Consider the following 23,803-nt stretch of genomic DNA (forward strand, 5'->3'; position numbering starts at 1 on the left):
AACAACCCAGACATCATGCTCAAAGGAAAGCAGGAACATAATAATAAATAGTTGAACCACACCACAGTGCAACAAGGAAAAGAAAAATCATTACATGAACTTCTTTAGGAGTCTTCAGTGCAACATAAATGTAAATGTCATTAATAGTTAATAGGAAGCTGCCATCTGGACAGTTGGTTGATGTAAATTCTGGCACTTAGAGGTGTCATTTCTCTTGGAAAACATGAGAAAATCAGAAATTTTGAAAGATATTGCAAACAAAGTTTGACTGTATCTCTTTTTAATATATTAATGTTGGCTGTGAGCAAAAACCTACAAAGCCAATAAAAAGGCTTCCTCTTATTTCTTCACCTTTTTGATCAGGGAATAGTTCACTGTTAAAATACATTAGTGATATAGACCTCTACAACTGTAACCACAGGGAAAAAAAATGAGATGTCCTTTAACAAAATCTTTTCTCATGCATTCCAAAAAGGTTTTCAAGATCATATTTTAAATAATCACTGCTCCTTATATAGGTTTCAAAGATGATCACAGAACAGCAAATAAATGAAAATCAGGTACATTTCTTTTCCCCAATAATTTTTTTACTGTACATTTTGTAAAAAAAAAAAAAAAAAAAAAAAAAAAAAGTAAAGAGAGAAAGAAAAAAGGAAAAAGGAAAAAATATTATGATCACAGGTATGTCATTTTCTAAAACTCCAAGTAGGAAACATGACGAATACAAGATCAAGTACACAGCCATGTCACAATAAATCTCTGCACCTTTAAAAAAAATATACATAGATTTTTTTCATGTATTATTTTTTCTGTGCCTTGCACCCTTTCTACATGTCTTTTACAAAATCATAGGAACAATGTGCAATTTCAGAATGGTTCCCAGCAGCTAATCATTGGCAGCCAACAAGTAAATAAACAAGAAAGACAGTTGTAGTAGCCACCAAAATACTGGAAATCACAGTAAAGTCACTGAGGACAATAAGTCACTGAGGACAATGGGCCATATGTATTCCCAAAACCACAGCAATCCTCCCCAAAAGGGAATCTGAGAATCAGTTTACAAGCCCTAAAGAGCTCCTGTTCTTAGCAAATAGCTTAGTGTGAGGGATAGAGGTGTTGTAGGACACTGGGGACTAGGGAAGGGCTGGATGTAGTGCAGGGGACACATGGGAGACTCCCTGCCTTGTGACATCCAAATTTCACTCATTTTATGTGGCTAATTGGGAACATACCCAATCCACTGAAACACACAAAAACTTACATTTCATATGACGTTACTGGTACAGTCAAGCCATGTTGTGGTAACTGTACAGACAAAAGAGCTTTTGTCACAACAGGGTGAAAGTTTGTGTTTTCTTTGTCAGTAGAGCAGAGAGTGACAGTGTGACCTTTGCCAGAAGCCATTGTATTCATAATGTAGACTTTTCATGGGAGACACTTTGGTTTTCCCTCTCTTTTTCCTTTAATATGAAATCTTCATATCTATTTTCCCCATCTTTAATAGCAAAATCCCCACAAATATCAATAGCTGTTGCAATCTGCTTTAAGCACTGAGAAGCCGAGACTATGAAGAAGATGGAAGAAAGGATGATTTTTTAAAATTTATTAGCTCCTGGATTTCTGGATTTCCACATTTTTTTTTTTTTTGGTGGTATTGGAGGTGGGTTATACAGTACTTCAGAAATTTGATCTCTGTACATATCCTCCTTCTCATCTAGGGGATTTGATAAGAGACTGAAGACAAAAACAAAAATGCAGGGAAAAACACTTTCTGTCAGGGAAGAAAACAGAACAGAACTAAACAAAACTAAACCAACTCAAAAGCAGTAACAAGGCAAAACAAAACAAAATTTAAAAAAATACACTAAATCCCAACCAAAAGCCCACTCAACAAGTACTGTTATTTTCCCAGCTGTCATAGTTAACACTATGAGATTAAGATGAATAATTTGCTCTGATCTGTCCCTGTGGATGCCCTGCCTGCACTTTTGAGAAAATCACTTGCAGTAAAAAACAGATGCATTCTAGCACCAGTCGTACATCCACAGAAGTCCCTTTCTGTGAATGAAAGAAAAGGAAAAGGTGCCCTTAAAAAAAAAAAAAAAAAAGACCACCCCTCTAAAACAAACTAAACCAAAACAAACAAACAAAAAAACACATTTAAAATTAAATTTATGCTGTCGAACCCCTTTTCATCCTCCTTGTTTAATCTTGTTTGACAGTTCACCAAGAGTCTGAGAAACTTTTGGAAAGCAATGCTAAATATAACTAGTAAAATCCTTGAAACAATCACACATGGTTCAGTTGGGTCCAGACGAGAATGGTGCCATGCGTGCCTATTCACATTTCAGGACCTTCTTTCTCCTTTAGCGTCCCTATTATTATTATATTTTTTTTGCCTTTCTTATTTATTGGCCAGTACATCTGAAAACATTTACCCCCCTCTCCTTCCAAATGCATGGCTCTGCAGCAAACCACACTTTATAACACATGAGGGGAGAAGATGGGGGGAGACACTGATATTTACACCGTGCTTTCCATTACCCACTCTGAACTCCCATAAGTCCCTTTTGCCCCTGTTAGGTCATTGTCATCATACTGTAAAAGCATGCCGTTCACTGAGAGGCTCCTCTTTGTCCAAATGTTTGTTATCTTTTTTGGGTAGGTGCAGCACTGAGATGTGGCAAAGTCTCCCATGTCAAAAGAATGGCTACGTTTAGTTTTGCCCTCCAGAGGCAACATGAGGAGGCTGCGAAATTTGGACTCTGGCTGGCCCAGCAGTGGCTCTTTGTCCGAGTGATGAGCCACAGTGGAAGTTCTGGAGTCTGTCGTCTCCTCCTTTTTCTGACATTTCAGTTCCAGGGAGGCAAAAGCTCCCATTAGCCGATCAATATTGTGTTTTGACCTGGAGGGGGGCCTCCACTTACTGGACAATGTGCCCTGTTCACTTTGGAGGCTATAGTTATCACAGTCACGGCTATTCAGAGAGCTGGAAGAAGAGGAGATGCTGCTCCGCACAGACTCACAGTTAAACTCCATAAGTTCATTTCTCACCACCACTTTGGGGTTTACTTGGGGCAGGACTCCATTCTGAACTGGTTGTGCTCCATTTGTCTGCGAGTAGACATTGCTGACGTTGGACATCTTCCCCTGGGAACTGTTGCAGACCTTGTAGCGTACCATGAGTATTACAATGAACACCAGCAGAGTCGCCACAATGATGCCTCCAATGATGAGAATCATGGTACCACCCAGGAACTGGCTGTGCATCGACTGGCACTGAGGGTAGTCTTCTTTGGTGAAGAATTGGGCGCATCCCACAATATTGGTGGCAGTAAGGGTCGTAGCCGTGTCATCCCACATTGCCAGTACACAGAGGTCATAGCCTGTTCCAGAAACAAGGTTGTTTACGACAAAGGCTTTGTTTGTAGCAGGAATCATCCTTAAAAAAAAAAAAAAAAAAAAAAAAAAAAAAAAAAAAAAAAAAAAAAAAAGTGGGGGAGAAAGATAAAAGAAAAAATGGGTTATTCTTGACACTGAAGGAAAAAGAAGAAAAGAGAACAGTCATGACAGCAGCAGTTTGGGTACTGGCAGAGAGGAGTCAGAGACTTAAAGTTCAAACAGGCATTCAAACTTCCCAGTTCCTGTGGGTCCAACATCCTAGCAGAAATGCCCACACTAATGCAGAAGTTTGAGGACCATCTACCCAATGTGCAACAAATGGGATAAGAAAGAAAACAACAACAACAAAAAAAACTAGTCTGTTCTTTTTCTCTCCTCACATCTTCCTGACCTAATCTTAAATATATTCAAACCTGAACAGATAATTCAGAAAATAAATAAATAAATAAATAAATATATATATATATATATACACGTTATATCTACAAAGAGCAATTCTTTCAGAGTGTGCAAATGACCATTGCATTTGCTAAATCTGAACCTGGCAGTCATGACAGTGCTTTACGGGTGTCTGAACATTTACTGTGTAACACTGGCAGGTTGCTTACCTTGTGAAGACAAGAAGCTACATTTGATTTTCACATTTTCTGAGAATACGAGGCAGGCGGCCACTTCTCTTTCTTTTCAATTCCATACCCCTCCTTCCCCTCCCTTTTCCCTATCCTCCTACTCCCTACTGTGGAAAAAATGGCTCCTAGAAATGCAGCTCTCTGCTTTGCCAGACATTTTTTCTTGCAACTGCTCTCCCTATTTCAGTGAAAAAGAAATATTGGCATTTGCAGTATGAGCTGTGGAGGCATGAGTGTGGAGAGGTAGGAAGATATGGGAATGGAAAAAAAGTATTTATTTTAAAATAAAAAAAATCTAGTCAAATCTAACCCCAGTTACAGCAAGTAAGTTTACTCCAACTTTATTTATGGATATTGTTCTTTGCTGCCACAAAACTTAAGTAGTCATTTGATCTCATAAATTATTAGAGCATCACCGGCATTTAAAATTAGCTATTGGAATGAAAATGGTCTACACCCATTTCAACTGGTGAAAACTGCAGCATGTTAGAGGTAGGCAATGAAGAACCTCAGATTCAGTGCTTGGTGGGTAGCCAAGAACAAAGTCAAAGAGGTACCCCATGCTTTTTTTCTCTTTACTTCCACATAATAACAGGCTAGAGGGAGACAAAGTAGCTGAGCTTAGAAACAGCCCTTTCTGATTTAGATCTACTAATCTCTGTCACAAGCAACAAAGTACACCACACAGCAAAGCTGGTGTGAGTGTAATTGGGACAGTAAGGCTAGGCCAAAAGAAAAAGGCATACTGCTTGTGGGTGTGCCAGGCTTTTTTCTAGCCCCAAATAGCCATCACAGTTAGCACCCATTACAGCACTCCAGGGACACTTCTGTGCAGTGTGAGGGAGCAGACCTGCACACAGGAGCAGCATCAGGGCACTGCAAAGGTCGACATCTGATCATCTTTGCATTTATGCACTCCCACGCTTACACTGCCCTTCATTCTGGCCACAGGCGAGGATGTGGCCCCTTTTTAAAAATCAATCAAACAAACAAAAAAATCTGTAAGTAAATGTAATATCAGTGAGAGACACCTGAAATATAAATATAACCGGGCAAGTTTACTCAGTATTATATTTGAGATCCTTGGTACATTTATCATCCTAATAGAGATGCTCTGTGCAGACATAGATGAGCTGTTCAGAATGAGCTGAGAGGACATAAAGCAGCCCTCCTGGAAAACTCCAGGTACGGTTGCTAAAATGGTTATTGATAGTCACAATGGTTGGTCTTGAGTTATTTCTAATTGTTCTCGTCTCCTGAGGCTCTGACTACAATACACCACCGGCTACAACAGCAGCTGGGGCAAAGCTTGCTCAGTGTTGAATTGTTCGAGGAAGAGTTTTGTACTGTCTTCATAACTAAAATCCATAGACCACAGTACTGATTGTTCCTGTTGACTATTACTGTATTTCTCTTTTCCACCAGTTGTTATTGTAGTTCACTATAGTATTCTCAGGCCTGTGAATAAGTGGGCCAGCAGGCCATCCTTTACAGCTATTTCTATCTGACACATATTCTCACATTTTCCAGTTGATCTGCTAGCAGGGACGTGCTGACAGCCTTAAAGGAAGGCCTGGTGCTGATCAAAATACCGTTGCACTTATTGTCAGTTCGGTCTTCCTCAGCCAGCCAATTCCCTCAGCTCTCCCAGGTCCCAGAGATTGCAGGGACATGTCACCCATCCCACACTTTGCTCTGCTCCAGGGACTGGGAAACCTTGTCTCAATTCTTACTTATCTTTCATAGGCTTCATACAGTCCCCATCCTGCCAAGGGAATGACATATGCACACACCAAGGATGACACATGGAATAACAGAATCCTATCAGTTTTCAAACATACAATCTTCAGACTCAGGAACAGTTTCACCCATCACTTTATATCTCCTTCTGTAACACCTAGTGTCCACTTTCCACCATCACTCTCAGCTTCATGCTTAAAAAATTCTGCAGTGTGTGAGCCCTTCAGAAATTGTTTCACTATGAAACCTCATTACAAACAAGTAGCATAGTTAATAGAAAGAATAGACAGCCCTGCAAAACCGAGTCTCGGTCTTGGATCATAACTCATGAAAAACAGAGCTATAGTACCATCTGCTAGAGTGGTTCCTTTTGCTTTACGCTGATGAAACACAGACAGATCTTTTTATTCTATCTGAGCAAACAGCAAACAAATGAGTTTACATAGCATATAGCATTGCACATATCTTATACAAATAGAAGAAATGCAGTATTTCAGTTTAACACTCCATGCCAATTTATATAGAATGAACACTGGTAACTTTAATCGTTTACAACTTGCTTTCTTCATATCTGATTATGCATAAGCTTTCAAGGAAATGTAGCTACTTGGAACATTTCAAGGGCTGGCAGTTATTGATAGTGGCAAAAAATATGAAGCAAGTCCATTTTTAAAAGTACGGCAGTGAGGCCAAAATCAGTCCTAAAGCTGAAACTTATCATAAAAACTCATCTTAGCCTTCCAAAGAAACTGAGTCATTTTTAAACTCAGTCAGTCCTGGGAGCTACAGCTGTGATAATATTGCTACTAATAATAGCTTTGTAAAAGAACACAGTTGCAATCCCAATTATGGAAAAAGCAATCAACTCCCCATATACATTTAAAATGGAGAATTCTGGATGTTTCCATAAATAAACTTCAAACGTTCTTGTAAAATATTAAAATTAATGTTATTGTAGAACAGCTGAGCATAAGAGTAAGCACCAAGTTCAAGTCTACTAAGAGTTAAGTAATTAATCTCAGACTTGGTTTTCAAGCTTGTAGGGAAGATCTTGTTTTCATGAAGCTGCCAAATAGTAAGAGTATTTTGGTACGCTCTCCATGCCTTAACCCACCCTCCCCAAATGCAATGCCAGTCAGCTATGATGGATGGCAGGTCTTAACATTCCCCACACCTAAAATTGCTTCAGACACATTTTCACTCTGGGATATTGATGACATTTTGATTGTCCTCAGCACAGGTAGCTGCAAGATGCCACTTCAGCCTCTGCTTTGCTGTGTCACCTGGGTAGTCAGTCACTTCATGGTCACTGTGCACATTTAGCAACATCAATCATGGGCGACTGTGCCCTGCCATTGGGACTCAATAGCCAGGAGCTGCCACAAAAACAAAAGAGCTCTTTAAAACTGTGGCTAAGCAGAACTCCTGTAAAGCTTTGTTCAGTCATCTCAGGAAAACTAAACACAAAAAGTTGGTTCAGTTAGCCAGAATCTATTGGCCAGATCACTAGAGGACATAAAAAGCAGCTTTCCTTCTTGACGCAACGAGCCTGATATTGCCCATGAGCTCTGAAGGACTGTGTGGGTCTCTTGAAGAGCTGCTTCTTATCGCAGAATGAGAGTAAAGATCTAAATTTGATATTAGCCTTTCTTTAGGGAAAAAAGTAATAGTTGACTAACTGCAAGAGAAAATCAACTAGCAAAACTCTTGCTTAATTTTAAACTAATGCTAAGTTGTGATAGGTTTTAAAGTGTGCAGTTTAAAGAGCCCAGGAATATTAAGGCCTGGGAAAGTGAAAGAGTACTTAAATGCGTAAATGGTGTAAGTGTGGGCACATAGTTCCCAGAAGAGCATCTAAAATCAAAAAGCTTTGGATGGGGAATCCACTTAACAAAGGACATTTAAAACCTAGTTAGAACAACAAGAAATTTGAAAATATCTGCAAGTTTTTGTTTTCTCCTTACTGAAATTTCACAATCCAGACACACAAAACAGTACTTTCTGTATTTCTCCTCCAGTTTAGTTTCTTTGTGGTAGGAGGAGCAGGCAAATCTCCTCCACATTGGCACCAGAATTTGTTATTTGTCTCTTAATATAGCTTCAGAATTCTATCAGTGAAGATCAAAATACTCCAAGGAAAACTGTTTTTAATAAGGACAAGATTCGGAACCCTGCAAAAATCTTGCCTCTAAGCAATGAAATGATCCAGGGGGTCTTACAACCTCCTTAAGAAACAAAAAAAGCCCTCTTCTCTCACCTTTTAGCACAATGGCAACACTTATTGGAAGAAGGGGGACCTGTGGCCAGGACTGGAGCATGGCACATGTCTGAAATGTAATATTAATAAGCACATGCTCTTATGTGAGTTTATGTGTGATGAAGAGCTAGGAAGGTGGGCTGAAAGTTTTCAAGGCTTATTCAAACAATATATACCCTTCAATTCATGAAAATTTGTCTCATCTTCTGAAAGCATCAAAACGAGACCATGACACTATTTCTTTTCAAAAAAGAAAACAGTGTTAGCACCCTTTTTTCAACTTTGTTTTCTACCATCATTGCTAAAAAGTCCTTGTTGTGTCCTTGTAGACATGACATACATAAAGCAAATTTGTAATTATTCCCTTCAGTGTGCAGTGATATTAAGAAAATCAAAAAATAAATGACTTAGAAATACAGGAGAAAAAGGGTTGCTGTAAACTTCACCCATAATCCCAGATGCAAGTGAATGCTGAAGCTTGTAGGCAGTGAACTGGGCTGAGAATTTAGGAGACCTGTGTTTTATTCTCTGCTTTATCAGTTACACTGATATCAGGCTCTACTTTATCAGTAACTTTCAGTTCCTGAGAAATCATTTTGCTGTACTATAAGTCTCCTCATTTATAAAATGGGGATAATGCCAGCAATCTGCTTTCAAAAGAGGCCTGTAGTGTATGGGAAGAAATTAGTAGATATTATGATTACACTGTAATACACAAATGGATTCTTTTCTTCTTCATAGCACTGGGGATTAGCAGTAAACTGCTGGTTAATACTGTGGTTATGCAAAGCAGACAAATTAGAGAAAAAAACAGATTAGGCTAATTGGCTAGGCAATTCCATTCCTTTTTTTCCATCCTATGAGGTGTATGATACCATCTAGTTTTAGCCTGAAACTGCTTTAATCACAGAACTTGCAAGGAGCTGTCAAGACAGCTCCTTTGAGGAGGCGCTTGCAACTCCCAGGACTCAGTTTTACACTGACCTGCTAGACCATGTTGCTTTTCTTGCAGTGCTTTCTTTTGTATTGTCCAGGGCTATACATCATCTACACTGCAATATGATTTCTCCTTTTTAACTGAATGGTAGGCATATGAAATAAAAAGTCATGCATGCTATTGACTTTCTATTAAATGCTTGTATCTCTAAAAACAAACAAACACACAAATAAAGGCAAATTGCTCAGGTATGGATTTGCTTCCTGCATGATTCTACTTCAACCATTTTCATGCACATATGATATATCTGTCCCAAGACAGATGCCTGTCAAGGAAAGGTTCAGCTGGTAAATTCTCTTTGCCTGCAGAGTGGCCCCAGAAAGCTGTACATATAGAATAGCCCTTGGAATATTTAAACTCCTGAACAATGATGGAAAAATAATTCCAGCAATCATATCAAGACTTTGGCAATATAGATGAGGAGTTTGGGGTATGTGGGAATGTTTCTGGGCAATCATTAATTTACCAACAGACCTGTAATGCATACACTAATTATGAAGTAATTCATAATTCCTTCAGCAGAGCACTGTTTAGCAGTTACTAATATTACAATGCAACATTGTCACCATTTACTAAATATTCATATTGAAGAGGGGAAAAGGGAGAGGAAGAGAGGTGGCAAGGTGAAATAGCTAGGGTCCTATAAAATCTATATCCCAGTTAGTTAGTAAGCTAACTTTCCTGTCTGTAAATGCCTTATTGTGAAAATATCAGTCTGTACCTTCATATTCTTAAAGTTCCCCAAACACTGAGCTGACTTCACATAAGAAGTGCAAAATACTGACAATTAGTCTCAGAACTAGAAATTGATCCAGAAAATGTTGATGTTGAAATCTGACTAATTTTCATTTTTTAGTGAAAATATCAAGCTGAAAATATTCATTTACTTCACCAAAAGCTTCATCTGCTATTTTAAAATCAGTTGGTTTTGGCTGTTTTGTTTTTTGTTTTTGTTTTTTCTGTTGTTCCAGATTATCAGGTAATTCTTAAAAAATAAAAATAAAATTATGATTCCAGCTAGTCTTCTTTCAAAGCACTGTAGAAGAGTCTGGTAGAGTCCTACCTTTCAGATGGAGTGTCCACTTTCACTGCCAGTGGGATTAAAGTAGGATGATAGAGAAACGGAAGAGGGGAATGTTCAGTGGTGACATACTGGAGAAAGACTGGCTAAAGAATGTGGAAAAAGAGTTGGTAATCATAGAATGGAATTCATTACCTGCAGCACAATGTAAAATGTCCTTTAAAGCCTAGTGGATGTAGCTTAATGGTACACAGATCTTGCTCTTTAGCAGACAGGAGATAAGGAAGGAGGTGTTGAGGACAGACAAGGAAAGAATGAAGAGAAAGGAAAAGTGAGAAAGAATGCAAGAAGCAAAGATGAAGATGACAGTTGGTGACTCTGGCAGTGTCAGAGCAGCAAAAACTGGCAGAAAGACTAACAGGTCCAAAACAGTCATTGGTGGGGCACTAACTGGCAAGGGTGTAGGCATGTGGTTGCTATCAAAATGATGGAAGTAGATCAGTTGACCACTGAATCGGGTCTAAGATCAAAGAAACAGATCAATGTACAGTTGAGTGCTGTCAAACAGAGATGAAGATCTTTCAGCAAAACCAAGACAATTAGAAAGACAGTGAAGTGAATCAGGGCAGTGGAAAAAGATCACATGGTGGACAGATATTGAGAAGGCTGGAGAAAAGGCCAAAAAATGATCAAAGGAAGACTAGAAGGATTTAAATATCTCTGAAAATTTCATGCTTGATTTAATGTCTGGAAGCAAGAGCAAGTACTTAACAAATTTGGACTGCATAGTTGGCACTCTTTTGTGCTGCCAAGTTTTGTGATTTTCTAGAAAGTTTTATGGTGTATGCCATTGCCATTTTTTTGCTGTTTTTTTCCCACCGGAAAACCGCTGCTTCTGGAGGCATGGAATGAAAGAAGAACATGAAATGCTATAAAAAATTAAGCAAGCCAATACTGAAGATTAATTTCCAATCCTTTAAAATGAAAAAAAAATAAATAAAAATAAGGCCTTGAATATATACCTTCAGATCATCCTAAAGCCTCAGGAATCAAGAAACAAAGGAAAAGTACCAAGTATTTTGCTGTGTGAAATTCTCACAGTCATTTGGCACCTGATTCAAGGTTTTTGAATCTAATAATCTGAGAAAGACAGAGGTCTACTGTGACCTGCATCTCAAAAAAAAAAAAATAAATTAAAAAAAAGTTGCATTTGCTTACTTCTTGTGTCCTAGGGAAAAGATAGTTTTTAGTATTAGGTATATAATTCCTCTGTCAGTCATGTCAACATAAGGAAATGTCAGATAATTCCAGGAGGTAGCCAGACATATTCAGTAAACACTAACTCAACCCAGCATGAATAATTTCCTGCATTTTTTATTTTATTAGTTTTTAATGTGTTTTTTTTTTTTTATGACATAGTCATAATTTTGCCTTCAGATGGAACGTCTATTCTTAAACACAAATCCCTTCCTGCTTTTATGAATCTTGTCTCCTCATCACTCATGCATCCAGCCACCCTTCAGAGAATCTGTCTTGCCAATTGAAATAAAAAGTACATATATTTTCATTATTATTTCCTAATTTGCTTATGCTCTTTTCTGCCCATTTGGAAAAGTGGGGTGGTGGTGAAGAAGAGAAGACAGAGCCAAAAGGATTACATAAGTGTAACATGAGATGGTGAGCTAGGGAGATACTGATAATGAATATATCCTCTGTGCTACAGGGAAAAACAAACAGCAAAACAAAACAAAACAAAAAAACAAACCAACCAAACAAAACAAACAAACAAACAAAAAACATTAAACTATGAGCTCAGAGAATATATGTTTCTGGTGAGATCCAATAGGTTGCTGAAGAGTTTCCCCTGGGGATGCACTGAAGTAATTCAATAGGCAACAGAACAAAACATAGGCTTCTAGGGGACATTACTGCACAAGGCTGAGGAGGGAACACTGTGGTACAAGGTATTCTGATCCCCTCTTCTAGCCATTAGTCCAGGAGGAAATGCTTCTCTCCCTATTATTCCCAGACAAATTCTTGCTTATAATAGGGATCCACAAGCAGGCAGAATTCACGAGGCACTTCTAGATGAATAAAGGCCAAAAGACCACCCATCATGGTCTACAGCTTCCTCACAAGGGGAGTGGAGGGGCAGGCACTGAGCTCTGCTTTCTGGGTGCAGCGACAGGACCTGAGGGAACAGCATGGAGCTGGGACAGGGGAGGGTCAGGCTGGGTGTTAGGAAAAAGTTCTGCACCCAGAGGGTGGTCGGGCACTGGGACAGGCTCCCCAGGGCAGTGGTCACAGCACTGAGCCTGTGAGAGTTCAAGAAGCATTTGGACAATGCTCTCATGCTCTCACACATGTGGTTTAATATTTAGGTATTCCTGTGTGGAGCCAGGAGTTGGACTCAATGATCCTTGTGGGTTCCTTCCAACTCCAGATATTCTATGATTCTACAGAATCCACCTGTAATGCCCTGAATCAATGAAGGTGTCCAGTTCAGTTCCAGGTACATGTTACTGCACTGGGACAAACTTGTTATGCCTAACGTTCGTATAACAGAACAAAATGAGACTTTCAAGCTACCTATTCTATACTATCATTTATTTCAAACGAACGTGACAGCGGCAGGCATTTAGTGCCCTTATCATTAACTTTTATCTTGTAAGGGACTACAGACATACCCCAGGAACATTTGACAGCACAAAAGATAAATCTAGTCACACCCATTATTCATCAGCACATAAAGCACCTTTCACCTCGAAATATCTGGAACAGTAATTGCCTCAGAAAAAAAAAAAATCCTCACACTAATTCAAATCCAACTAAAACATATTTAAGCTCATTAGCAGAGTAATTGAAAGCCCACACAATATTTCTGTTAGTAAATGTGAAGCTGAAGTATTTATGGAAACAATGAATAGCCGCACTCATAAATTCACTTTGTATCATGTTAAAGCTGAGTTAGTGAGCTACCATAATTCACAGCAATGTTTCAAAAAGCTAGTCTGTAAATCTGAGATTAATCAAAAAATATCTAAAGTCACTAGGGTGTTCTACTGATAGTCACAACAACACATTACAGCTATCACATTTCTAAGGTTGGGAAGAGGTAAAAGTTATCCATGGAAGGTGTGCTCAAATCTTCAAGTAGAGTGTGGGACCTGGGACACTCTTCCAGATTTGTATAGACAGATTTGTATAGCCCCTCCACTTGGCTGAGGTGTCATGTTTATTTTATCTGACTCAGTTTTGAACTTGTTTATATAGAATTGGACATTTACAACAGAAAAGGTCATCCTACCATACCAGCAAAGGTTCCCAGAAGAGAAACAACATTATAAATAATGAATACATTTAGAAGCTAAGAGGAAATTCATTTGCAGTAGGGATTCTGCTATTTTCCTGGCATCACACAGCTGTGCAATTCAGTCACATGCTACCCTTTCTTGTGAGTTACAAGTGGAGTTTTCCACTTATTTACAGGCAGTGAAATCTGTGCAAATGATAATAATTTTGTTGACAGCTGCCCATCTCCTTTTTCTGTAAGATTTCATGTGAGATGAGGTGAAAAGGAGGAGAAGGATTTTCAGTGACATCTTTCATGCTTAGTATGCAGAGCACTTATGCTAGGTTGCAACTCATATGTCCTGCAGAAACTCTGTGTCCTACAGCACAGGATAATTTTATTTCTGGAGGGTTGTGCTGGAGTGACAAAAACACCAGACATTGCTCAAAGTCGTGCTCCTGCATGTTTTGTAATTGACTGGTCAAAGCAAACTCCAGCATGCTGTTTCAGGCTGTTCTGTCACAAAAGCTTTGTGCCCTAGTCAGTGAAGAGAATTAGATCTCTCAGTACCCATAGAATAAGTGTACAAACTGACATACCACTTTATATAAAGTGTTTCAACATATGTTTAAGACACAGTTTACATGCTATTAAAAAGTTTAATCACATATCATTTAAGAGTTCCCCCAAATTCCTTTGGGCCCTGCTAATGTTTCAGTGACTGAACTTGTGGTTAAATTCAAGATATTGGGAATGGTCATCTCCCAGAATCTTGAACATCCCTCTCATTAGGAAGTTGAAAAAATGTCTTTGTTAGTTGACAGAATGTGAGAATTACATTTGCTAATTCTCCAAAAATGAGCCAAATAAATATCAGCTCACCAAGATACAGTCAGAGTTTACATATATCCAGAGAAGAACATTGGCACAATATAGAGACATGAGAAGAGGGTTATTTGAAGAGATTTTAATAATCACAGGCTGCTTTAAAAGCAAGCAAAGATTGTGGTAAAACTGAAAGACCGCAGATCCAACCATCTAGCCTCTCAGGAAACAACAGAAACAACTTTTGCAATAGAAAATGGATACAGTAGAATTGCTTGCTTCCTGTAAATTAACAAAAACAAACAAACAAAAAGTAATAATTGAAAAACAAAAAAGGAAAGTTTGAACAAAATGTTTTTGTGACAACCATCAAGATTTTAGTTTCTGAGTCAGAACAGGGAGAAAATCTTTTGTGACAAAAATCCCTATGAAACTTGTACAACAACACACAAGGTAAAAAGAACCAAGATGATTCAGAGTGACTTTTGCAATAACATTAGGGAAGATATGCGTTGTTTTTCAATTGTAAAATGAGAACGTGGAGTAAAAAAGTCACTGATGGCCAAAAGCATTGTCTCCTATGTGAAAAATAAAATGAAATAAAATAAAATAAAATAAAAAGCATAACTACATAATGAAAACATTCCTGAAGCAGAGGTTTGACATTGTGCCACTTCCTGGGTATTACATGTAAAGCAAAGGAAAAGGAAGGCTAGAAAGACAAGATAAGCTATAGAAACATGAAGACATTAAATTTAGGAATTGTCTACAAAAGACAAGAACACAGTTACATCCTTTGAGTTTGTGATGCCAAAATTAGATAAAAGCATTTCTCTGCAACAAGAGACATCCTGCTTCTTTCAAAACTGAGCCTGGACCAAAACTGTCCAATAATACTGTGTGAAGAGTGACAAATACATTTCTGAAATGGGAAGTAAAATCCATCCATTCAGAAAGCAAGTTCTCATTTATAATGATCACAGTAGGATGAAAAGAAGTCAATGACAGATTCCAATAGTAGCATGATATTCTAGCCTAGAAATAAGTTTCTCCACTTAGGGGTCTTAGGTAAGTGTCACAGTACATGAACGAAGTGTACTAAAAAGCAGTGTACTGACATTGCTTACATGCTACAAATAAGACACAGAAAACTGAACGAAGATGACAGGGGTCATCTGATAGGCCAATGGTAGGATCCAAAACCAAATGTAAGCAGTCCAGAGCCGTAGGTTTCACATCTCAATTGTGAATCCATTGCAAAGAGGTAAGCATAAGCAGTGGTTATTGGATTTTCTTCTCCCAGATACTAGTTATAAACTTCTGCAAATAAATATTTGACCCTCCTCATGTTACTTCTCCCTCACAGAAAATACACAGAGGGTTTGGAATTACTTGGAAAATAATTCAATCCTACTTTTAAGCAAGGTAGTCTATTAAAAGAGAAGGTTACAAATAAAAGAATGCTCAAATTTGGTGTCTCCCTTTTATTTCAGAGGACCAAAACTGATGTGTTTATGTTTGATGGTGTAATGTTAAGGAGAGACTAGAACTTCATTTCATGATTCAGCTTCTCCAACTACCCAAAGTTTTACAGGGGTCCTGAGATTTAGAAATTTACAGATTAAGTTGTGCAGTTTTGCTCAATATGGTTTTAGGATCAACTGAACCCAGAAAATAAGCTGTTGATCAGCAAGTTAATAAGCTTTTGCATGAAAACCAACTAGAACAAAGACTAAGTATGTCATTGGTCTATTTATATAGCTACATCCAGATCTGAAATGATTATTACTTGTTTCCAGTGACTGATTATTACTCATCATATCTGAAGGTTTTGGCAGTCACAAATATTTCATTGTCCACCAACAAAGTGAAAGTTAAAGAAGCTTCTACATGTTACAGGCATCCTTTTGAATCATTGCAGATAACAGAAAACAGCTTTTGAATAATTTCACTAAAAGAAAAAAAAAAAGGATATTTACATACTGTGAAATCAAATGTGTAAGAGCTCCTTTTACTGTTGAAATTTAAATAAAATAATGAATTTTTTGGGGGGGGTTGTTTTTAATCTTTGCTTGAAAAACTTTCAAAGCAGCAAGTAATGAAGGGACTGGCAGATTTGTCTGCTCTGCAGAGTTTCAAGTGTAAAGCCTGCAAAAGTCTCTCTTCTTCACTCTGTAAAATCTTCTCTGAGCTCTTCAGCTGTAAAACTCTGTAATACTCCTGCTGTAACTCCAGACAGCATAAGTAAGTAGGATGTGCAAAAGTGACCCTGAGAGCTAAAAATGAGAGAATGAAATGAAATGCAGATCAAATACACAATGGTAGTAAACCCACAATTTTTGCCCACTTGGAGAATACAGAGTCAATTATCACCTCCACTATCAAACATGGGAACACTGTCCCCATCCTGTCAAAATGAGCAGTGGTAGAAATTTGCCAAATTTTCTTAGGAGTAAAAAAGATGGGCTGAACCTTGATTCAAAACATTAAGCAGCATCAAAACCTCCATGCAACCCCTCCAAAATCATTCCTAGAAAGGAAGACAAAATAAGTACTCCAAAAAAATAATTACAGAAGAATATAAGATTCACAGCTTCTTGGAGAGTACAGCCAGAACTATGTTTTAGGGTACTTTAGTTCTATTACTGACTTCCCATGTGTATACTTGTCATGAATGTTATCAGTATGTGCATTTGACTCATCATTTTTAGTAGCTAATGTAATCCTTCAGAAGAAACTGAAGCACATTATTCTTTAACAACTAGAGGGGCTGAGAGGGTTTCTTACCTCTGCAGTCAAGAAAGAACCTACTTCTGTAGCCCTTACAGAAGCTTTTTTTTTTTTTTCTCAATAAACAATCACAGCAGAAATATTGGATTGCGGCTCAGAATGTATGAGCAAGGGAATAAAGTAGGCAGGAACTTTATTCTCTTGTGAAGCCCTATGAAGCTGTGCTCCACATAGCAGAACTGCTGATTTTAGCTTCCCTGCAGTGGACTGCGTTGGGAGAAGTCCCAAACTTGCCTCTGCACCTCTTGATACACAACTTCTTGGCTCTGAGTTCTCTTCTCTAAATCACTACTGAGCCCTCTTTCTAGGTTGCACCAAGAAAGTGCTGTCCGTGTAACGTGTGAAGGCACTGCCCTCCGCTTGTGGCAGAACTTCACCAAGGCACAGTGTATGTCTTTTTGCTTAAAGAGAGAACTAGGGCTAAACTTGAGCAGAGCCTCTCACTGTGACCAGTAAGATGACTTTTCCTACTTTCTTGCTGGGGAAGTCCTCCAGCTTACAGTGTGGTGAGGTATTTTTTGAAAAGTTTAATTTCCTTTCTTATTTCTCTGTTTCACCTAAATGCCAGAAGGAGGAAGAGTAACCAGCAGAAGAAATGAAGCTACAAACCTGCTGAACAACAGCTCTGGTTAAACAAGAGGGGAAGACATGGCCTGTCCCTAGGTGTCTGTGAAAGGAACACCCATGTTTCCACCAAAAGATGTAACAAAATGAGTAAAAAGACAATGGTCTAACAAGACCTATCTTGTCTCCTCTAAGTCTGCATGGGAGCAGCTTTTGTTCCCACAGTCCTGGGAGACAGCTGAAACAGAACACAGGCCTGTTTTGTTCCTGATGCCATCCCCCTCAGATTGTACAGGTGAGAAAAATCCTGTGTTCAAACACCACAAAGCTTTTGTATTCATTTTGGGGATTGTTTTTGTAAGAGAGATTTATAGTGCCGCCCTTTCCTGGACATGTGTGTGTTGTCTTTGCAGGTGTGTATTTTTGCTATCCTTCCATTCAGTGAGAAAGTTTTTCCTAGACCTGTCCTGGGAAATACTGGCCCTGCTGTGACACTGACACAAATTTGGTGGTTGGAAAGTGCTACATTCAGGGATGGAATGAAGATAGCTGTGTCATGGCAGTAAACCTACAAGCCACTGACTTGCACATAACCTGGAGAAGTTACTATCTAATGCATCTCATGCGCAGATTAATATTAATTTATCTCAGACAACAGAAACCACAGAGAAAGACAAAATGACTATAAGCAACAAGCCAAAGATAGAGTCTGGTCTCAAATTCATGCGGCTATACACCTAATGAAGATATAATTCTGACTTACGGTGATTAAACTTCAGTGAAATATTAAAGGATGCTTAATTGGTTTTAGCACCTCAGTAGTATAAAAGAATTTATTCTGTCACGAATAAAATTCATAACTATGCTTCAGAAAATTAGTTGCTTTTTAATGACCGTACTGGTGACTTTTTGCAGTGCCATGGAAAAGGGGAATGGATGGAAATGTTTTTCTAACCACCAGTGCAGTTTCTCATTCCATAGTGTAAATACACTATGGAACAAGGTGCCACAATGCTCCCCTAGGACTTATTTGCTCTTGTGCACCCTGGGTTTGTCCACAGATATTGACCACTTTATTCTCTCAAGTGTCCCAGAACATTCACAGACATAATTCTGAATCCACTGTTATATGGATATATATATATACATATATATACACACATATATTTTTTACCTTTCTCTGGAGTGAATCATTCCACCCTCCCTCTTGCACGAAGAAAAATGTGTCTGCTGCTCCTGAGCATATGGTGTAGCCTAAAAAAGGGTTATCTTGTAGGAGTGTGTCTGTATGGATCCCACATCACACAGTCCCCAAGGGAGGATTTAGGAGATAGCATTTCTTTTTCTTTCTCAAACTGCTCATGTTCAACAATTTTTTTTGTCTACTGCTTTCCATCATGCTCATGATTCCTCGAGAGAGGAAAGCCCACTCCCATTACAGCTGGCCTTTTATGTATTGCTCAGCAAGCTTGGATCCTTCCTACTGCCAGAAGCTCATTGCATAAGCTTCAAAATCAAACATACAAAAAGTTATTTTCCTTTCTGATTTAATTGTCATAGAGTTATCTAGATTCTTTCCCCATAAGAATGAATTTCAGATTCTAGAGTATTTAGTAAAATTATGCCGTAATTGTTTGCCTCTGAAGAGAGCAACCTGTAAACACTTGAAAAGAGATTTTCAGTCACAAATTTCTATACTGCTCTCAGACTGAGAGATGTTAACATGATGTTTTATCCCACAACAGTCTTCTCAAGATTATAAGGTTTGGCTTCCTCAAGTGCCTATAAACATTTTCAGAGAGACCTGTGTGATGAAAGCAAAGGGTCATTATTTCACAGGACTTCACTACAGTTTTAGGCACATACTTTGAGGTCTTATGAATGTTTTAACCAATATTCAAAAGTGTCTAGCTCAAAAAAAAAAAAAATAAAAAATCAAGAGATAGCTACTGTGAATTGAGGGAACACCTGGCTCTATTCTAGTCAATGAGACAATCCTAGACAAGTATATTCAGCTCCTAGGATGCTTCTGTGCCTTGGCTAAAATAGATTTCTGGCTTGATAGAGCAATGGATACTGCAGTTGCCCACTCAGAAGCTTACTAAGGCATAACCAGAGAGTATCTATCTAGCAAACCTGGCTGAAACACAAACTCCTTACCAAAGTGGAAGTGGAAACTGTGAGCTTGGTTGTAGCTGCCACCAGGCATGCACCCTTTCTGGATGGGAAGAAATGAAGAGTACCATGGATGCAGGGTGACTCAGATAAGGGTGAATTGGAAGTATGTAGAATAACATGGCAATCAAAGATAACACAGCAAAAATACAAATGCATCAGCTCTCTTCATCATGCTATAAATCAGAGCAGAGGCGTGGGGATAAGCACAATGGACTTAAGGAGCCTTTTGGTACTGAGATGGTTCACCCAGCCAGCAGCACATGATGACTTAACACTTCCTTCAGTGCATATCAGCAGAAGTGGTTTAGGACTGTGTTTGTACTCACATAACCCAGCCAAACCTCTGCCACTGGACTGAGTCTGTGGTTACTTCTTAAGAGAAATATGTCAATGCCAGTCATGCTGGCATTGTGGTACTTGGGACCTTGACATTGACATATCAATAACACCGGCAAAAGCAGCAAAGAGGAAGACACGAGTTAATGACTCCAATAGCCACTAACCAGACAACGATAAGCCAAAATAGATAGATCTAGTCCATATCCCTTCCACAATGACTAACAGCACAGAACGCAGGCTGAGAGGCATGGAGATGTGTCTACAGTGCTCAAAAGATCTTTGGATGCATTTGTCCGTGGTACTGGTTAACTAAGAGCATCACTAGACTCACATAAGTAAGAAGTAGATGTTTTCATATTTTTCCCTTTCAGTTACAGTCCAAAGCAAAGGATCATAATTGCTTTTTCTTATTTATTCACAAGCACAAATATTCCATGCAAGTTGGCTCTTCTTGAGACAAAATCCATTGAAAAAAATCCAGAGGAACAGACTAGAAGAGACTTAATGGATCATAACTTAATTGCTTACACAGTGAATAAATGACATAGAGAGAGATTTTGATCCTGACATATGTGTTCTGCACTTGTGGACCTCTTAACATTTGGTAGGATATTTCCGACTGGAGTCCTAGAACAGGAGTTTCTGTAATGATTGGTACGTGTTGTTTTCATTAGCCTTACTTTCAGAACTGTAAGGGGAGGGTTAGTACTGGAACACATGCACTGATTGAAAGCTTGACAGCCTTCTACCATGTCAGTTAAAAACAGTCTGCCTGGTTCTCAAGGAAGGCGAAGCCATGTAATACCCATTTTTTGACAAGGCTTGCAAGATCCATTCAGTGTTTGACTGCTGTGACATAATTGTCAGTTAAAGTAATGACTATTCATACTCACAAAAGTTAAGGCAATTGAAATTTTGATGTACACAGTCGTAGCATTAGTGTACATAGAGACATTCAGTTTTATTAAACCAGCTGACTTTACCAGAAGACTTTGACAATTTGGTTACTTTTACGTTCTTGGCTTTATAAGTGGCTGGTTTACAAATGTTAAGAACATTATAGGTAGTTGTAAACATCTAGTCTGACCCTCTGGACATAGGCTGTGGAGTTTATTGAGGGATTCTTATAAAGAACCGGAGTACAATGATTTAATAGACACATAGTCTTAAGGCTTTCTCGGGGGATAAGGAGTTGGCAACCCCATCTCCTTCAGTTCATACCATGAGGTTAAAATGTCACAGCTCATTTCCAATTTGTATATATCGGCCTTAGCTTCAACCTGAGTAATGTAAAGAGTGGTTTAGACATCTGCATATAAAGCCAAACCAATAAGCAAAAAACTTTGAGGTAGTATGAGGACAAAGTCAGTCTATTTAAAGCTAAAAAGTTTCAATTTTTGCTTTTGGAAGCATGAGAGGATGGTATGGGTTTCTGTACCTGGGGGAGGGAGGCAGGGGTAGCTGAAATTTGTCATATAAAGAATAATGCCATGGGTGTTGATGTTCTGTTAATGGCCAAGATGAGTGGCCTAAGGTTCCTCATAAGCTGGATCAGTCATAGGCTTAAGAAAGTCCAGTTGGACACAAGCAAACTGCCCAAAGATTTAATAAAAATGAAGATGAGAATCCAGAATTTATCTATGGGAAAAAAGCTAGATTGGTTGATATTGAAGGGAGAAATGCAAAGACACCACTGTAAAAGGAAGACTAAGACATTCCACATGTAAGAGAAAAAAGAAGGTACTTAACAGGTATCTACAGACATCTCTGGACAGTCCAGAGATAGGTCATTTGTATTGGATACAAATACTTGATACATGCCTGTGACTGTGAAGTATTTCTGTGTGTTATTATCACTATTAAAAGAGACATAGAAAAAAACAACCAAACAAACAGACAAAAAAAACATTTAGAAGCTTTAGCTGAAGGCCACAGGATCACATGAACACAACAACATAAAAAGAGTGTCTCTGCAATTTAGCATGTTAGTTACAGTTTCTACAGTAATGCTCAATGCTGACATGCCTCTACTGTCACTTTGATCATCACAAAATCTGTGGGGTAAGCCATTATTATTCACTCCCATGGTTTTGTTCATTACATCTTTGATGTTTTCATGATAAAGCATTTTCAAAGCTTTGGTCATGTAGATCAAATAAAGATGACCTTTATCTTTTACTTTTCTCCATTCAAGGTCAACAGAAGTTCTGTGATATATTGATAATGGCACATGCTGCCCATGGAGGAAGGGATATCCCATTGTTATCAGTGATTAATAGTTGCATTTCACTCTCCTCAGGGCCATAACTCACTCAAAGCTTCAGCATTTGAGAATGATGGAACATCCCTGAAACTGATAAATCCATAAATCCTTCCAAATCAACAAAAAAATGTTAACTCTCTAGGAGTTCCTTCATAAGTCAGTCTGTAGTTTTCAGATTAATATATGCACATAACACAAGAGTGTGAAAAGAGATCACCAGTAGGAAAAAAAAAAAAAAAAGAGAGAGAGAGAGAGAGAAGCAATTAAAAAAGAGAGAGAGGTAATTTAAGGCTGGTAGGCTGGTTATTGTTACTTTCTATACTCTGTTCACTTTGCAGCAAGAAGACGTGAGACAAACAGACATCATTTTCTGTCCACAGTACCTGCATCTCCTACAGTCTTTTCATTTCCAGTTGTGCAGGGAAGCATCTTCCGAAGCACATGGCTTATCCCAAAAACATCTGTATAATAATATCACAAACCAGCCTTCAGAAGGGCTGCCCATGGGAGTAGTGTACCAATCACATAATTCAGAGTTATATCTGTTGACTTTAGCCACCAAAATACACCTCTACTAAGAAGAGTCTTGCCCCAGTCCTGGCCCCACCAGGGGTCAGCCCTGCTGCCCATGGCTGTGGTAAGTCCAGCTGGCAAGGAAAGGACAGTCTGAGGGAAGGGAGGGCAGCCCTCCTGGAGTGACCTCCATAATCACCACCTAAACTAGATGCTGAAGCTAGGTGATATGGAAACCTCTCTTGGAAAGCCAGGTGGTACATTTGTGTAGGTGGCCAACTGCACTCAACTTCTTCATGAAAAAAATAGTAGGTGTGTGAAATTACCAAAACATTAAATGTAGAAACTCAGTTGCATGCCACAAGGTTCTGCTTTGAAGATTAAGATAGAGCTTTTCTGGACTTATAATAGAAAAATATCATGGAGTTCTCAGAAGCTGTGATCTATTTACACACACAGTAATAATAATAATAATAATAATAATAATAATAATAATAATAAAAGAAGGAGGAGAAGAAGGAGAAGAAGGAGAAGAAGAAGGAGAAGAAGAAGGAGGAGGAGAAGAAGAAGAGGAAGAAGAATATGAAGAAGGAGAGGAAGAAGGAGAAGGAGAAGGAGAAGGAGAAGGAGAAGGAGAAGGAGAAGGAGAAGGAGAAGGAGAAGGAGAAGGAGAAGGAGAAGGAGAAGGAGGAGGAGAAGGAGGAGGAGGAGGAGGAGGAGGAGGAGGAGGAGGAGGAGGAGGAGGAGGAGGAGGAGGAGAAGTCAAGTAGTTTTATTTGCATCTTTTATTCTTAATAAGAAAATTCATTAGTTCAAGAAACAAAAATTCAGCATTTTCATCTATCCATTTCCAAAAGCAAAGCTTAGGTATTTTTTTCTTAACTACTTGTTTTTTAGTGAAAAATCTTTTTTTTTTTTTTTTTTTTTTTTTTTTGTGGAATACAATATTATATCCTATGTATTTTTTCTTCATGTTGTATAATCCCACTTACA

At 38.5% G+C, this 23,803-nt stretch overlaps 1 protein-coding gene across 2 annotated transcripts in view; it reads right to left on the bottom strand.

Annotated features, from left to right (window-relative positions):
- Window positions 1-2,398: 2,398 nt before the first annotated feature.
- The window catches only part of LRFN2 (leucine rich repeat and fibronectin type III domain containing 2), a 228,541-nt gene continuing 207,136 nt past the window's right edge, over window positions 2,399-23,803 (bottom strand). For both annotated transcript variants that reach the window (XM_040553080.1, XM_040553079.1), the window contains one exon: window positions 2,399-3,442. In XM_040553080.1, the coding sequence (XP_040409014.1) occupies window positions 2,524-3,442 (919 nt within the window). In that variant the 3' untranslated portion in view covers window positions 2,399-2,523. The remainder of the gene's footprint in view (window positions 3,443-23,803) is intronic.

This window comes from Cygnus olor, chromosome 3 (genome assembly GCF_009769625.2).
Source record: "Cygnus olor isolate bCygOlo1 chromosome 3, bCygOlo1.pri.v2, whole genome shotgun sequence".
Classification (NCBI taxonomy): domain Eukaryota; kingdom Metazoa; phylum Chordata; class Aves; order Anseriformes; family Anatidae; genus Cygnus; species Cygnus olor.